Genomic DNA, 16928 nt, shown 5'->3' on the forward strand with positions numbered 1-16928 from the left:
ATTGTGTGAGTAAATCTGTTGTGTTTTGACCACCTGGGGTGCTAGAATTTGTCTTTATTGGGGATGGGGTAATTCCTCCCCTGTATTTGATCTCGTCTATGAAAGCTAGGAAGTTGTTAAGAAAAGGTTGTCCTGGCTACTTGTGTAGCGTATTGATTGTATGTTCGAATAGTGCTACTGTGGAACTATTCCTGTAGTTTGTGAATTTGCTAATGTATTTCCTAATGACCTACCCGGAGAGTTAATTGATAGAGAAATTGAGTTTACTATCGATATAGTACCTGGAACACAGCCTATTTCTAAGACCCCTTACAGAATGTCAACCTCAGAACTGAAAGAATTGAAAGTCCAACTTCAAGAATTGTTAAACAAAAAATTTATTCGCCCGAGCACTTCACCTTGGGGTGCTCCAGTTTTGTTTGTTAAAAAGAAACATGGGTCTTTAAGGTTATGTATTGACTATCGAGAATTGAATAAAGTGACCGTGAAGAATAAGTATCCATTGCCCCGAATAGATGATTTATTCGACCAACTTTAAGGAGCCCAAGTCTTTTCAAAAATTGACCTTAGATCTGGATACCACCGATTGAAAGTTAAGGTAGAAGACATTGAGAAAACCACTTTTCAAACTAAATACGGATATTATGAATTTTTAGTACTGCCATTTGGGGTAACGAATGCACCTGCGGCTTTCATGGACTTAATGAATAGAGTGTTCAAACAATTTCTTGATGAGTTTGTTGTTGTGTTCATTGATGATATATTGATTTATTCTAAAAGCAAGGAAAAACATGAGAATCATCTGAGAATTGCCTTACAGATTCTGAGAGAAAAGAAGTTATATGCAAAATTTCCCAAATGTGAATTCTGGCTTGACAGCGTGGCATTTTTAGGGCATGTGATCAATAATGAGGGCTTATCAGTTAACCCATAGAAGGTTGAAGCTATTGTAGATTGGCCTAGATCGACAAATGTATCTGAAGTTAGAAGTTTTCTGCGACTTGTTGGCTATTACAGAAGATTTGTCAAGGACTTCTCCAAACTTGTTATGCCATTGACATAGTTGACGCAGAAAAATGTGCCATTGGATTGGACTGATCAATAGGAGTCAGCCTTTCAAGAACTAAAGACCAGGTTAGTAACTGCCCCAATTTTGACTTTGCCTAATGGTACTGATGGGTTTCAAATTTATAATGATGCTTCATATAAAGGTTTGGGATGTGTATTAATGCGAAATGGAAAAGTGATTGCCTATGGTTCTCGGCAACTTCGTCCTCATGAAAAGAACTACCCAACTCATGACCTTGAATTATCAGCTGTGGTTTTTGCATTAAAGATTTGGCGCCATTATCTGTATGGACTGACTTGTGAAGTATATAGGGATCATAAAAGCTTGAAATATTTCTTTACCCAAAAAGAACTGAACATGAGACAGAGAAGATGGTTGGAATTGATAAAGGATTATGACTTACAAATTTTGTATCATCTGGGGAAAGCCAATACCGTTGCAAATGCTTTGAACCGAAAATCTATTGGGAATTTTTCATGCTTACTCACCGGTAAGAAGGATTTGACATGCGACCTAGAAAGAAATGAAATTGAAATTGAAATTGTGATGCGTGAACAGGGTGGGATCTTAGCCGCCATTTCTGCTCAACCTGCAATTATTGAAGAGATTAAAAAGAAACAACTTGAAGATAAGTTCTTGAAGAAAAATTTTGATGAGATTGATTCAAAACCAAAATCGGGATTTATGTTGGAGAATAATGTGTTGAAATTCAGAGTCGACTTTGTGTACTAGACTGTCTGGATTTGAGAAAACGTTTTATGGCCAAAGCTCACAATTCAAAGTTTGCCATGCATTCGGGTAATACAAAAATGTATAAAGATTTGAAGCAAAACCTCTGGTGGCCTGGAATGAAGAAAAGTATTGCTGACTATGTGGCTAAATGTTTGCATTGCCAACAAGTTAAAGCCGAACATCAACGACCCGCTGGATTAATTCAGCCACTTCTAATACCGGATTGAAGTGGGAACACATTATGATGGACTTCATTGTTGGACTGCCTCGCTCCTCCCGAGGTATGGATTCTATTTGGGTCATTGTTGATCATTTAACTAAATCTACCCATTTTTTGCTTGTCAAATCTTTGTATAATGCGAATAAGTTGGCCAACTTCTATGTCAATGAGATTGTGAAATTGCATAGAGTCCCAGTTTCCATAGTATCTGACAGAGATCCCAAGTTTACTTATCTGACAGAGATCCCAAGTTTACTTTAAGATTCTGGCAGAGTTTACAGCAAGCTTTGGGAACTGAGTTAAGATTGAGCAGTGTATATCACCCGTAGATAGATGGTCAATCAGAAAGAACGATACAGGCTTTGGAAGATATGCTTAGAATGTGTGCTCTAGATTTCCAAGGCAATTGGGAGACCTACTTACCATTGGCCAAGTTTGTGTATAACAACAGCTACCATTGAAGTATCGGTATGGCTCCATATTAACCTTTGTGTGGTAGAAAATGTCATTCTCCGATCTGTTGGGCCGAGGTAGGTGACAGACCTCTGTTGGGACCGAAACTCGTGCAGAACAACTAAAAATGTGAAGTTGATTCAGCAGAGATTGAAAACTACACAAAGTCGCCAAAAGAGTTGCAGATGTCCGAAGAATAGATCGAGAATATGAAGTTGGAGACCATATGATTATAAAAGTGACTCCAATGAAAAGCCACCCGCAATTTGGTGTAAAGGGCAAGTTAGCACCAAGATATGTTGGACCATATGAAATCCTTGAAAAGATCAATCCAGTGACATATCGGGTAGCCTTACTTCCAGTCATGGAGAATATGCACAATCTGTTTCATGTCTCAATGCTTCCAGATTATTTGAGAGACCCATTACATGTGATTGAGCCGACCCCTGTGCTTCTGAAAGATGATTATACATACGAAGAGAGGCAAATACAGATTGTGAATTACCGAATCAAAAGGCTAAGGAACAAGGTCAAACCATTGGTAAAAGTAGATTGGCAAAACCATGAGGGGACCTATGCAACTTGGGAGACTAAAGAAGACATGATGAAGAAATACCCCAATTTATTCCCTCTGGATCCGATATTCAATCAAACAAAGGTAATTCAAGTTTAGAGGATCAAACTTTTAAGGGGGGAAGACTGTAACAATCTCGACCTGTGAATAACTAGTAAACCATGATTAAGAATGCTTAATAAGAAAATAAGGTGAAATTTTGCATTCATTACATGTGTTATGTGCTATATGAGTTTCTATCTATTTTGCGTAGGAATATATGTCTCTGATTTTGTTCTATTTTGCGAATTGAAGGACTTATCGGCATCCGATCACAAAATTGACTAAATTTATGAGTTATTTAGAATTTTTAGAACATTATGGTAGGTTTAATTGAAATTCGATTTAAAACGAAATAATTAGAGTAATTAATGTCCATTTCATTAGCTTTAATTAATCATGACTAATCAAGCCTAAATAAGGCTCCTATTTGTCCCACCACTTGGGAGACTGAAGAAGACATGATGAAGAGATACCTCGATTTATTCCCTTTGGATCCGATATTCAATCAAACAAAGGTAATTCAAGTTTGGAGGATCAAACTCTTAAGGGGGGAAGACTGTAACAATCTCGACTTGTGAATAACTGGTAAACCATGATTAAGAATGCTTAATAAGAAAATAAGGTGAAATTTTGCATTCATTACATGTGTTAAGTGCTATATGAGTTTCTATCTGTTTTGCGTAGGAATATCTGTCTCTGATTTTGTTCTATTTTGCGAATTGAAGGCCTTATCGGCATCCAATTACGAAATTGACTAGATTTATGAGTTATTTGGAATTTTTAGAACATTATGGTAGGTTTAATTGAAATTCGATTCAAAACGAAATAATTAGAGTAATTAATGTCCATTTGATTAGCTTTAATTAATCATGACTAATCAAGCCTAAATAAGGCTCCTATTTGTCCCACCACTTGGGAGACTGAAGAAGACATGATGAAAAGATACCCCGATTTATTCCCTCTGGATCCGATATTCAATCAAACAAAGGTAATTAAAGTTTGGAGGATCAAACTCTTAAGGGGGAAAGACTGTAACAATCTCGACCTGTGAATAACTGGTAAACCATGATTAAGAATGCTTAATAAGAAAATAAGGTGAAATTTTGCATTCATTACATGTGTTATGTGCTATATGAGTTTCTATCTATTTTGCGTAGGAATATCTGTCTCTGATTTTGTTCTATTTTGTGAATTGAAGGCCTTATCGGCGTCTGATCACGAAATTGACTAGATTTATGAGTTATTGGGAATTTTTAGAACATTATGGTAGGTTTAATTGAAATTCGATTCAAAATGAAATAATTAGAGTAATTAATGTCCATTTGATTAGCTTTAATTAATCATGACTAATCAAGCCTAAATAAGGCTCCTATTTGTGCCACCACTCATCCCTTTTCCTTAATCACATTCCTAAGCCCCCACACATACACAACAAATGTGAGAGAGGGAGAGAAAGGAGAAGATTTGAGCTCAAGTAAAGGAATTTGCTAGGAAGAAGAAGAATTGGACTTAGAGACTCAAGAATTAAGCCTCTAGCTCTCACCGTAGAAAGTCTAGGTAAGAATTCAATCCTTAGATTGTACAATTTTGATGCCTACGCCATGAATTCAAGAGAATTAAGTTGTGTAATACAAGAATTGAGCTAGAATTGATATATTTGAACCAAATCATGCATGCATACATAATTCATGGACTTGAGTTCTAATTCCATCAATTTCATACATGTAAGTGTTTATTTCTGTCAAGCTATGGGAGCTCACTATGATTCTACACTCAAACAGCTCATTTGTGCATGGTTTAGAGGTTTTGAACATACATCATTACATGCATGTGTAGAGACATAAAGTTTCAATTTGATTATGAAGAATTGATTTGTGTTTGGGCCTTAATTTTGCGAATTAATCATAATTTCATGTTTTACTACAAGTTTCCAAGTAATTTCTAAAGTTTTTGGCCCACGTGAACAAGATTTAAGCTTTGAAATCAATTTTTGAACCTTGAAGCGCAATCTGGAAATTCCAGATCCTGCTCATACGCTCGAGTGACAGAACCTGCGCTCGAGCAACCACTCTGTGATCTTGCACTTCCGCTCGAGCGATGAAAAGTTGGCTCGAGTATAAAATACATGCTCCCAGAAGTTTATCATTTTTGCAGACCGCTCAAGCGACAAAGGTTACGCTTGGGCGAAGACTAAGTCTCACACTCGAGTGACCGTGGAGCGGAAAAATCACACAACTAGTACTCTTCCAAAGTTTACAAACCGCTCAAGCGAAGGAAGATGCGCTCGAGTGACCACTCACATTTTTGAACCCCCGCTCGAGCGAAGAAAACTGCGTTCGAGCGAGGGCTTTGTTTACAACAAATTTGGCTAAGTGTTTTCAAGTGCAATTTGGCATCCTCATTGCATCCTAGACATTCCTAGGCCATGATTAAGACGCAATAATGAGGATAAGACTTAGAAACACACTAAGAACGAAGTGAAATAAATTAAGTGTTATCCGAGTGTGTGTTTCAATGTGTGTATTTGTTATGATTATGTAGGTCATGCGCCGTGAGCCATTTGATTAGTCTGCTCTGTCTGTCTATATCCAGAGCCACCTGTGAGTAATAACTTAGTAAAGCTATGTTTAACTTTATTTATTTTTGTATGATGGAATAAGATCTGTTTTATGAAATGTTATGTTTTGTACAATGAATGATTGTCCAATTTCTGAAAAGTATTCATGGCATACTTAGCACAAGGCCCTTGCCCAAAGGCAACAATACCGTAGTCTCATGGCCCTTGCCTGGAGGTAATAATACCATGGTCTCATGGACCTCGCCCGGGGGTAACAATATCGTGGCTTAAGCAAGTAATCTATTCCCAGTACTAGAGGTTCCTTTATGGAACTGACAAGTATGACCATTGATGCTCTGTATTTAATCTGTTAGCGTGGATGTACCACGTATGATCAAGCATGAACTCTGATTTCTATATATGATACGAACGAGAATATGAATATGAATATGAATCTATTTCTATTTTATGAATTTGTTATGAGACATCATTCATTCAACTCTTTTACTTTGTTATTATTCACTGGGCTCCTGTTCATTCTATTTATATTATGTATGTAGGTGACCAGGCGCGTGACCTGGCTCAGAGTTGAGGACCTGGAGTTTGGTGTGTCAGCCAGCCACTGTGCCTCTTGGGGAGTGTAGACGTCCCCGAACACCCCGGGGGGGGGGGGAACCCCCGTTCTGTTCATTTGTGGGTTCACTACAGTTCAGGACTCTCAAATTGTCACGGTTCTTAATCTGAACCAAAGAGTCCAGATTCGGCAAATCGTTTTTGAAAACAGATTTTTTGTAAAGAAGTGCCAAATATGGACTACTTTGCCAGATACAGAGTCGCCATCTAAATATTTTATTTTGAGAAATTTAAGAAACCCTGACTTGGTGCCAAAGGCCACGTGTCCGTCATTACCAAAGTTGCCTCGACTCGGGAACTTGGGTACGATTGGGGAAGGCCAGCTATGAGCACCCCCTCTCGCCCGATCAAAGATCGGCCTCTACTAACCGTGATATCTTGTTTTGAAAGCATTATGTGTTCTTATTCCGGTTATTAGCCTAGAATTACTATGATATGCTGTAGACACCCCATTTTTGACCGTCCTCAAGACTTGGACGTCACCGTTTGAACACTCGGTGATTATCCATGATTATGTTCGTTTGGAGTTCCCGGAGGTCTCGGCTCGCGCGCCTTGCCTCAGGATCTCCGAACTTGACCGTTTAGTGTCTGGTTTCACACCAAACACTTGTGTTTTGCCTTGGAAGGGCAGGGAATGCCTTGTGAGGCATCCCCACACACCACCGGCAGTGGCTAGAGGCCACCGGCTGGTTTTTGCTGCCACCGGCAATGTACATTGCCGGCCGGCACTACTTGTTGCCGGTCAGCACTATTTAGTGCCGGTCGGCACTATTTTTTTGCCAAAATGGCATTTTTGGCCGGCCGACTACTGTGCATCTGCTTTTGCAGATATTTTAAGACAGTTGTCTTGCTTTTTGCTCCCCTCCATACACGTGTATGGAGGGATCTCCCTCTTATGAAGCTTGTCTTGTAAGCTTTACAAGACAAGAAGTGCCATAAAGGGAGGGTCTCTCTCTTGTTGCAAAGGTTAGACACTTGAGATATTTTGGAGAGCTTAGACAGCCATTGTTAGGGTTTGAGTTCTAGGGTTAGGGTTAGATACACATTATCTCTCTCTTTTTTCCTCTTGTGTGTGTTTAGTCCATACTATTGCACACAAACACCTAGTGTTTCACCTTCACTTAGCTACTGAGGTTCTAAGGGACTGATTTTGAAGTTTTGGTATTGGATTCAAGCCAAGGAGGGCCATTGGAGCACCATTTGTGAAGGGGTCTTCAAGGGTAAGAATCTAGCCTTTTTATTCCCCAATCTTGCATTATATTTCTACCTATCTTAAAATCGTTTTTGAGCTTAGTGTATAATACAAAAAGTTCTGTTTTTAGGCCCTCTTGATTGTTTATTAAGAGTGTTTTGTGGTTTGGAGGTGTTTGACCCCTCTTAGGCCTTGAAAGGCCTCATTTTGTGCTATTTTGTGCTAGTTTCGAGACTTTGGTGTTTGGGCCTTTTCACCACTGAAATCTTGAGGGATTTCAGTGGTGAAGATGGTGCCTTGAAGTCTCCAAAAGGGGAGGGCCACCCCCTCTCCTTGTTGTCCTTGAAATTGACCCATTTTGGCCTCTTGAGGGAGCCTATGTTTGAGTGTGTGTTGAGTATGTATAGACTATTTTTCATGCTTATATTTCCATAATATAACATGATTTTAAATTGGTTGTGGTACTCCATGCATGCTTAGCATAGTTGCCATGTAATGCCTTGTGATCCCTTAACATGTCTTAGGTTGTGTGCCTTTGTTTCTAGCATGTTTTAGGCTTACATTTGTGAAGATTTTGTGCTTATCTTGACATGTTTTAGGTCTGTCCATAAGTGTTTGGGTTGATCTTGGCATGCTTAGTATAGCCCCTTTGCATGTTTGGCTTGTTGGTCTTAAGTGCATAAGTGTGTAGCTTGCATCGCTTGTATAATTTTCAATGGTTTGGAACCATTTTCCATGCTATTCCAGTCCCTTAAACATGCTTGCTTGATTGCCTTGCATGCCTCTTTAATACTTTGGAAGCATGTGTTGCATGCTCCATGTTTTGACTATTGTGCATGCCTCTAAATTTGAGCCACTTAGATGCCATCTAAGTAGTCCTTTAGCCTTGTTTTAACATGCTAAAAATCTGTTTTTAGTTGTTTAATGCATGCCGTGATTGTTATGCTAAATATGCTTCAAAGCTTCATGACTTGCCTCAAGTATTTGGACCATGCTTGCATGCATTTGCCTATCTTGTTTAACATGATTTGGGCATCATTTTATAGCATGATTTTAGAGCTCATGTTGCATGCTAATTGTCCATGAAATCTCTTTTCGAGTGTGCTTGAATGTTGCTTGTTTAATGCTTGAAGCTTGGACCATAACATGTGTATGTGTGCATGTGTGTTTAGCCTCCATTTTTGGGCATTTTGGCCACTGTTTTAGGACTATTTAGGGCTTCCTAATTCATGCTTAAGTCCATCCTCTATTTGGTTTGCATGCTTACCTTGCATGTTTGCTTGTATGCTTTGCATAAGTATATTGTATTGTTCATGTTGCATGAATGATAACATGCTTAGGTTGCATTGCATCAACATGCATTCCTTGCCCTTTGATTTGGTGATAGGGATTGGGACTTTGTTTGATTGATTTGTATTTCATTTGACATGAAAGTTGCATACTTGGTCCCTTGGGCCATCATGCATGAAAATGCGTGATTGGTGGTTCGAGAATCGAGACACATGCCCCTTTGAGTCACAAACATGATAAGGGACATGAATGGTGCATATATGCTTTGAATTGTACTGCCATGCTTTGCCTTGCCCTCTGTTGCTGTCAATTGCAGGTTCTGCAGGCATTCCTTGCCGACCGGCAGTATATATTGCTGACCGGCAGTAAACGAGCAGCCGATGGATTCATCTTGTGCCGGTGACTACACCACACTGCCGGTGGCAATTCTATTCAGCCGGTGGCACTCCTCAATGTCCAGAGAAGCAGTCCTGAGGTTTTGACAACCTCCAGAGGAGTGAAGGAAGGAAAACAGAGGCAGCCTATGCATGGCGGTGCATTTCCCGAGGCGATTCCCTGTTTTCTTAGCTTAAGTTAATTTGCTTAGTTGATTAGGCAATTTGTAATATTTAATTAGCTTGCGTAGTTAATTAATTTGTATTATTTATTTGGTCCCTCTGAGTGAGGGCAAATTTGTAATAAGTGTGGGTGAGTGTGTGTATGTCTTCCAATCCCCACTTCTTTCTTCCCTTTCATTTACCTGCTTATGATGGTAGATTAGGGCATCTTTAAAATTAGCATACCTTATGCTACGCATGCGTGCATTCATGCATTTGTATCGCACACATTAGGCTCGGTACATCATGCTAACTACATTTGTATTTCAATTCCAAATTGAATACGTGCATCAATTGAATGGCTGCATTTCACATACCACGTTTAGGGTTAGCCGAGCCTATCTAATTGCATCCTGTATGTGTTGCATTAGACAATTTAACATGAACTAGGACACGCATGTTTGCTAACTAGTTTATTGTTTTGGTACGGAGTACGATGTAAGTATTTACGCTTTAGCATCCCGCATACGTGTGAATGTTGCCATAACAATATGCTTGCCATGCGGCTAAATGCTTATATGATAAACTGTTTGAATGCCTGTGGGTGAAGGTTGGATTGTTTGAGTTGAGAAAACTCGTTGAAATCCGTGCTTTAGCCTACTTGCGAGTAGCAAAATCCGAAACATTTTCCAAAACAAACGGATATGCAATGCTTATTTCCAAATTAGGCAATCTAGTCTATACTTGTTTACTGTGCGCATAACATAGTAATTATAGGCTAACAATTGGTATAAGAACACATAACGTCTTCAAAAACAGATATCACGGTTAGTAGAGGCCAGTCTTCGGACCGGGCGAGAGGGGGTGCTCATAGCTGACCTTCCCCGATCGTACCCAAGCTCCTGAGCCGAGACAACTCCGGTGATGACGGACATGTGGCCTTCGGCACCGAGTCAGGGTTTCCTAAATTTCCCTATAAAAAATATTTAGGTGGCGACTCTGTATCTGGCAAAGCAGTCCATGTTTGGTACTACTTTTTCAAAAATCTGTTTCTCAAAACGATTTGCCAGATTTGGACTCTTTGGTTCAGATTAAGAACCGCGACAACAAAATCGCGAGTCCGAACTGTAGTAGCATAAGGCCCCCTCCGCGGGCGCGTCTACATATGCGCACAACAAACAAGTATAGACCAAATCGCCTAAATTGGAACAAAACATTACATGTTTGTTTTGAAAATGGTTTGCTACTCGCAAGTAGGCTAAAATGCAGGTTTTGCCACCCTCAAGTGGGCTTTAGAAAAGATGGTTTTGCCACTATCTAGTGGGCTTAAAACTCACAGTTTTAATGCATTATTCCAATTTAGGTAATTCAACCTCCGTCCACAAGCATTCAAGCAGTTATATCACATAAGCAAATAGTCTCATGGTAAGCATGCTGTCATGGCAACATTCACACGCATGCAAGGATGCTAAAGCATAAGAACTTACCGAGTACTCCGAGCCAAAACAGAAACTAGTTAGTAATCATATGCATGATCCTAGTTCATGTTAAGATGGCTAATGCAACACATGCAAAATGCAACTAAGATGGGCTCGGCTAATCTACAATGACATGTGAAATGCTACAACTAACACGTATCCAATTTGGAATTGAAATACAAATGCAGTTAGAATGATGTGCCGAGCCCGGTGCATGCAAAACGAATGAATGGATGCAAACATGCTATCATACTGTATGCTAATTGAAACATGCCCTAGACTAACCATCGAAAGCTAGTAAATAAAAGGGAAGAAAGACGTGGGGTTGGAAGACATGCACACACCCACGCACACTTATTACACAATTGCCCTTACTCGGAGGGTCTGAAAGAATATACAAATTTACTAACCTACAAGCTAATTAAATATTACAAACCCTTAACTAATTAACAAATTAATTAAGCTATTTAAAGCAGTAAAATGGCCTCGGGAAGAGGGATATATGCAAGCTTGGATTGGCTTCGCCCGGAAATCTATTGCCATGCACAAGCTGCCTCTGTTTACCATGCTCTGCTCCTCTGGAGACTGCACAAGTCCCAAGGTATGCTCTCTGCACACTCTGGAGTGCCACCGGCTAAGGTAAATGATCACTGGCTAAGGGGATGTGGTCATCGACCACTGGTGTGGCTCTCGGCCAGCAATACATGGTCAGTCGGCACTGTATGTAGTCGACCGGCCAATTCTTCCTGCAGAACCTGTTTTGACAGCAACAGAGGGCAAAACAAGGCATGGCAATGCATTTCTAGCAAATGTATGCACCAACACACCCCTTATCATGTTTATGACTCAAAAGGGTATGGTCCTTGATTCTCGGACCACCAATCGTGCATTTCGATGCGTGATGGCCCAAGAAGCCAAGTTGTGCATTTTGATTTCAAATATAATGCAAACCAAACAAACAAATGGGCTCAACCTCTATCATAATCAATTCAAGAGGCAAAGCATGCATGCCAAATGCAACCTAAGCATATGAACTAAGTATGCAACATGGCAGTGCAAACAAACAAGCAATCAACAAATATGCAAGCTAGTGGACATGCAAGACATGATGCAATCAAAGCATGCAAAGTGTAAGACATGTAACAACATGTAAAGAGTGGACTTAAACTAATTTGGGCAGCTCCATAGTAAGCCCAAACAGTGGCCAAGTGCTATGGAACTGAAGGCAAAATGACATACAAACATGCATGTACACATAGTCCAACACTTAGGCATATAGAAGCAACTTTTAAGCACACTTAAAAGAGACCAAACATGGGACTAAAGACATGCATTGTAAGCTCTGAAAATCATGTAGAAAATGATGCCAAATCAACCTACCAATGCAAACAATGCATGCAACCGATCCCAAGGACTTAAACTATGATCATGTGACACATGAAGCAAATGATCAAAGTGGACCAAAACAATTCCAAATCATGCAAAAGTAAGCCCCCAAAACCACTTAGATGGCATCTAAATGATCTAATCCTAGAGGCATACACAATGGCACAAACATGGAGCATGAAACACCAACCTCTTAAAGCATGAAAGGGGCATCAAATGCAAGCATACAAGCATACCATGAGGACCGAAATGACATGGCCAATGGTTCTAAATCACAGAAATAGTGCAAGTAAAGCATGCTAGAGGGGTCAACACTCAAGGCTCATAAGGGGGATTACATGGTAGCTATACAAAGCAAATCATGGACGACCCAAATGACTAAAAACAGACCTTAACCACATCAAAACATGCAGAAAAGCTTCACAAAGCTAAGCCAAAACAAGTAAACATAGTGGTCTAAATGCTAGATACATGTTAAGGCAATTTCATGGCATTACAAGACAAGTATGCAAAGCAAGCATGGTGTGTCTAAACCAAGTAAAAACAGTGCTATATCATGACATAATAAGCACAAATAACACTTAAGACATGGCCAACATGAACTTAAAAATGGTGCTCACACATGAGGCTAAAATGACACTTTTTGAAGACAACAAGGAGAGGGGGTGGCCCTCTCCTTCTTCGGACCTTAAACCACCATTCTCACCACTGAAATCCCTCAAGATTTCAGTGGTGAGGAGGCCCAAACAAGGTGGTCCCGGAGCTTACCAAAAATAGCACAAAATGGGGCCAAACAAGGCCTAAGAGGGGATAAACGACCCCAAACACAAAAGTGATCTTAAACAAACTTCAAAAGGAGCTCAAATAAGACTTTTTCAGTTTATGAAAAAGCCCAAAGATGCTTTCAAGATAGGCTAAAAGTGTGTGCAAAAACGGGAAATAAAGAGGGAAAAGAGATTACCCTTGAAGCCAAAAGGGGACAGCAGCTTCTTAGTCCAAAGAAACAGTCCCTTAGCCTTTGAAAATGGCCTCCAAGACCCTTAGGTTGATGATGGAGGTGTTAGTCCAAGAGTTGGTGTGCAAAGGGGCAAGAACAATGGAGTTTGGAGCTTGGAATGTAGAGATATGGAGGGAAGTCTATGGTTTTTGCCTTAGACAAATTTCTTGGAACCCTTGCAATGGAAGAGGAGCTCTTCTTATATAGAGGAACAAGGGTCTAAGCTTCTCTTAGAAGCTTGGAGCAAAGGGGCCAAGCTTCTTGGAGAAGCTAGGCAAAGGGGTCAAGCTTCTCTTAGAAGCTTGGAGCAAAAGGGCCAAGCTTCTTGGAGAAGCTAGGCAAAGGGGTCAAGCTTCTTGGGGAAGCTAGACAAGGGTTCAAGCTTCTTGGAGAAGCTAGAGCAAAGGGTTCAAGCTTCTTGGAGAAGCTAAACGAAGGGTTCAAAAGGTTCAAGCTTCCTCAAGAAGCTAAAAACCAAGGGTTCAAAAGATTCAAGCTTCCTCAAGAAGCTAAAATAGGGGGTTCAAAAGGTTCAAGTTCCCTCAAGAAAAGGTCTCGGCCAGAAAAAGTGGCTAATCGGCCAACGGTGGCAATGAAACAAGGCCGATGGCCTCAAGCCATAGCCGGTGAGGTGTGGGGATGGCCTACAAGCTATTTCCCACCCTCAGAAGCAAAACAACAAGTGTTTGATGCCAAAACCAAACACAAAATAAACAAGTCGAGAGGTCTTGAGGCAAGGCGCGTAGCCGAAACCTCCGAGAACTGAAGATGAACACGAACAGGGATGATCATCGAGTGTTCAAACGATGACGTCCAACTCTTAAGGACGGTAAAAAATGGGGTGTTTACTGGGAGGTTCCCGTTTAAAGAAGTCAAGTTTTGTGGACCATGCTAAAAGTTTCTTTTGTGTATCATGACATGAACGTTTGGTTTTGTTTTTGTTTACCCGCACACCTTGTGCGATGATGCAACACTTATGTGGATATGACGTCATATAAGTATATATTTTATACAAGTTTTAAATTTATGTCTCATATATGTTAGCATAGCTCAATGGACTATGTATACTTTATATATTTGTTTTCGCGACCCTTTACATTTTAAGATATTTAGGTCAGAGGCCTTTGGTAATCCGAGGATTACTGGTCAGTTACGACACTAAACCTATAGGGGAGGGTTTGGGTCGTGACACAAAGTTTCATCTACCACCATGGGGTGGTAAATACGCTATGACGCCCCCAGTAAGAGGCAAAACCATACACACATATATAGAAAATATTTTCACATTTGCTGACTCTAAAAACAGTGAGGCCATGGGAACCCAAAACCTTTCCCTCTCCACTTTCGCCGACTCTATAAACGATAGGCTTGTGGACACCCAAAAACAATTTCCCATATTCGTTCAGTGATATGCACAAGACAGGGCAATTGAGCACATTGGCTCCCCGCACGAGTACCAAATACAACACATAACTCAATTCCCGAAACCCACTCAACTACCTGGACTCATATGCTATTTACCCCCTTTGACATTTTCCAAACATCCACAAAATGGTAAAATCAAATGAGAAATTATGATGCACAAGATGCATGAGTTTTCAAATAAATTTTCCCTAAGGTTTGTTCACTCCACAACAACATTAATAATATCGACAACCAAAAGATTTCTCCAATCTCACAATTTCACTATCTCAACATTTATCGATCTCAATACATATACCCAAAGAGTTTCAAAAATCTCATATCTTAACACCATTTTCATAATCCTTCACCCAATTTCAATATTTAATAGTCAATTTGGCCAAACCCATTATTAAATCAAATTTGAAAACTAGGACTTTTGGAAAAATTAGGGTTTTCTCCTCCTTTACACATAGGGGCTGTTTGGGAAAACCTTTTTTTTTTTTTTTTTTTGCTTTTTTGGCTAAAATAGCTAATAAGAAAAAATGTCACATCAAACCCATAATCATTTCACTTTTTCTCTCACAAACATCACATCCAACTACAAAAAAATCCAACTATCTTCTCAAATACAAATATTTTAGCCTCCTAAAATAACCAAAAACTAAAATAGCCTACTAAAATAACAACTTCCCAAACACCCACATAAAGAGTCAATATTCACCATTTCTAACAATAATCAAGAAGGATATGCATAAACTTTTCCAAAACATGGAGGAAAACCATTTTTTATTCAACAAACCCACTTTATATCATAAAATCATCTCATATATTACTATAACTAAGAAAATATCACAAATATATCTTAAACCATAAATATATCAAGTTAAAAGTACCCTTACCTCAAGAATGAAGACAAGAAGATGCAAACCCAAAGAGAAACCTCGAAGAAATCCCAATCCAATCGGTCAAAATGTTGATCTTCTCTTATTCTTCACCTTTAATTCAAGATCTATGGTGGATTCTTGGTGAAAAATAGATGAAATCAAGGTTTGAAGATCTAGGGTTTTGGATATGGAGGAGAGGGAGAAAAGAGAGAAAGAAAGAATGAAGAGTTTGGGCCAAAAAGCGACTTTAAAGTGCCAGATTTCGAACAGACCACTTGAGTGATCAAAACTTGGCTCGAATGGTGAAAGAAAGCTCCCAAAATCTCTATAATTCACGCAGATCACTCGAGCAGTCAAAAGTTCACTCGAGCAGACTTGCTTTCAACACAAGTATCCAATTTTCAACTAGGCATAACTCCCTCGTCCGGACTCCATTTTGGGTCGTTTTTCTGTCTAAATCAATTCCCCAGAAACAAGCTTTCTAATGGTTCTAACCTTATATCCAGATTTGAAATGTGGAAAGATAAAAAGGTAAGAGAATAAAGACTACTCATAAGACAATTATCAAAATCAATGTTTGGTTCAATCATACTTCACCATTATGATACCACCTCAATCAATATTCTAAAATGAATCAAAGAGGCTCCAAGTAGGGGTGTTCAAATATCCGAATCACCCGAAATATCCGACCCGACCCAACTGACCTGAACACATGATGGACGATTTCGACTGATTGTTCGGTCAATTGCGGTCCGTATGCTTCAAAATTTTTTGATTTTTGGTCGAGTGTCGGACTGCTTGCAGAAAAAATCACTCAATCCGACCCCCCCGAATTATTATTACATTATTATACAATATAAATATGTCCTCCTATAGTGATAGAGACCTACTTTCTTTTCCAAGAATTCTTTTGCCTTTCCAAAGACAATGATGACATGTATCCCCACTTCTCAAGATTAATAATAAATTATTCACTTACTAATACAACTTTTCATCTCTCTCTGTCTTCTGTCCGTGGATATGCCTAGATTTTTTTTTCCTGAGAAAACTTCTAACTCTCTCTCTCTCCCCTCTGTCCCTCTATATCCTTAGAATATTTCATTATTTATTTTTTTAGAAACCCTAGAATATCTTTAGTTTATTCTATTCAAAACATTTGACTATTCCCTCTAACTCTTTCGTCTCCCTCTCTAAACCCATTCTCCCACTGTTTGGTCTCTCTCTCTCTCTCTCTCTTTCTCTTACACACAGCCTCACTGTCTCTCTCATCTTCTTCTTCTTTCTCTCACACAGTGGCAATTAAGTTCTACCGAAACCCTTCAGATCTATCAAAAACCTTATAACGAAATGGGAGCTGGTGATTGTTAAAAATTAATGAGGATGATTAATCACTTTTAATTGTATCTCTCTTGCTTGATTTATGAAGAATTAGTGCGTGCCAATGGCGTCAAGTGGCAATGATAGTGACACTGCGATAATGC

General features: G+C 39.5%; 1 protein-coding gene across 1 annotated transcript; it reads left to right on the forward strand.

Moving 5' to 3' along the window:
• Positions 1-2721: 2721 nt before the first annotated feature.
• LOC145799868 (uncharacterized) lies at positions 2722-3848 on the forward strand. The gene is made up of 2 exons (XM_082889504.1): positions 2722-3132; positions 3816-3848. Exons 1-2 carry the CDS (start codon positions 2722-2724, stop codon positions 3846-3848), a joined length of 444 nt encoding a protein of 147 aa, XP_082745630.1.
• Positions 3849-16928: the final 13080 nt, after the last annotated feature.

This window comes from Camellia sinensis, chromosome 9 (assembly GCF_055761805.1).
Source record: "Camellia sinensis isolate YWXY chromosome 9, ASM5576180v1, whole genome shotgun sequence".
NCBI classification, from domain to species: domain Eukaryota; kingdom Viridiplantae; phylum Streptophyta; class Magnoliopsida; order Ericales; family Theaceae; genus Camellia; species Camellia sinensis.

Coding starts and splice junctions, on each gene's coding strand:
- LOC145799868 (XM_082889504.1), top strand. CDS start 2,722: ATGAAAAGCCACCCGCAATTTGGTGTAAAGGGCAAGTTAGCACCAAGA. Junction 3,133..3,815: donor CGATATTCAATCAAACAAAG/GTAATTCAAGTT, acceptor TGCGAATTGAAG/GCCTTATCGGCATCCAATTA.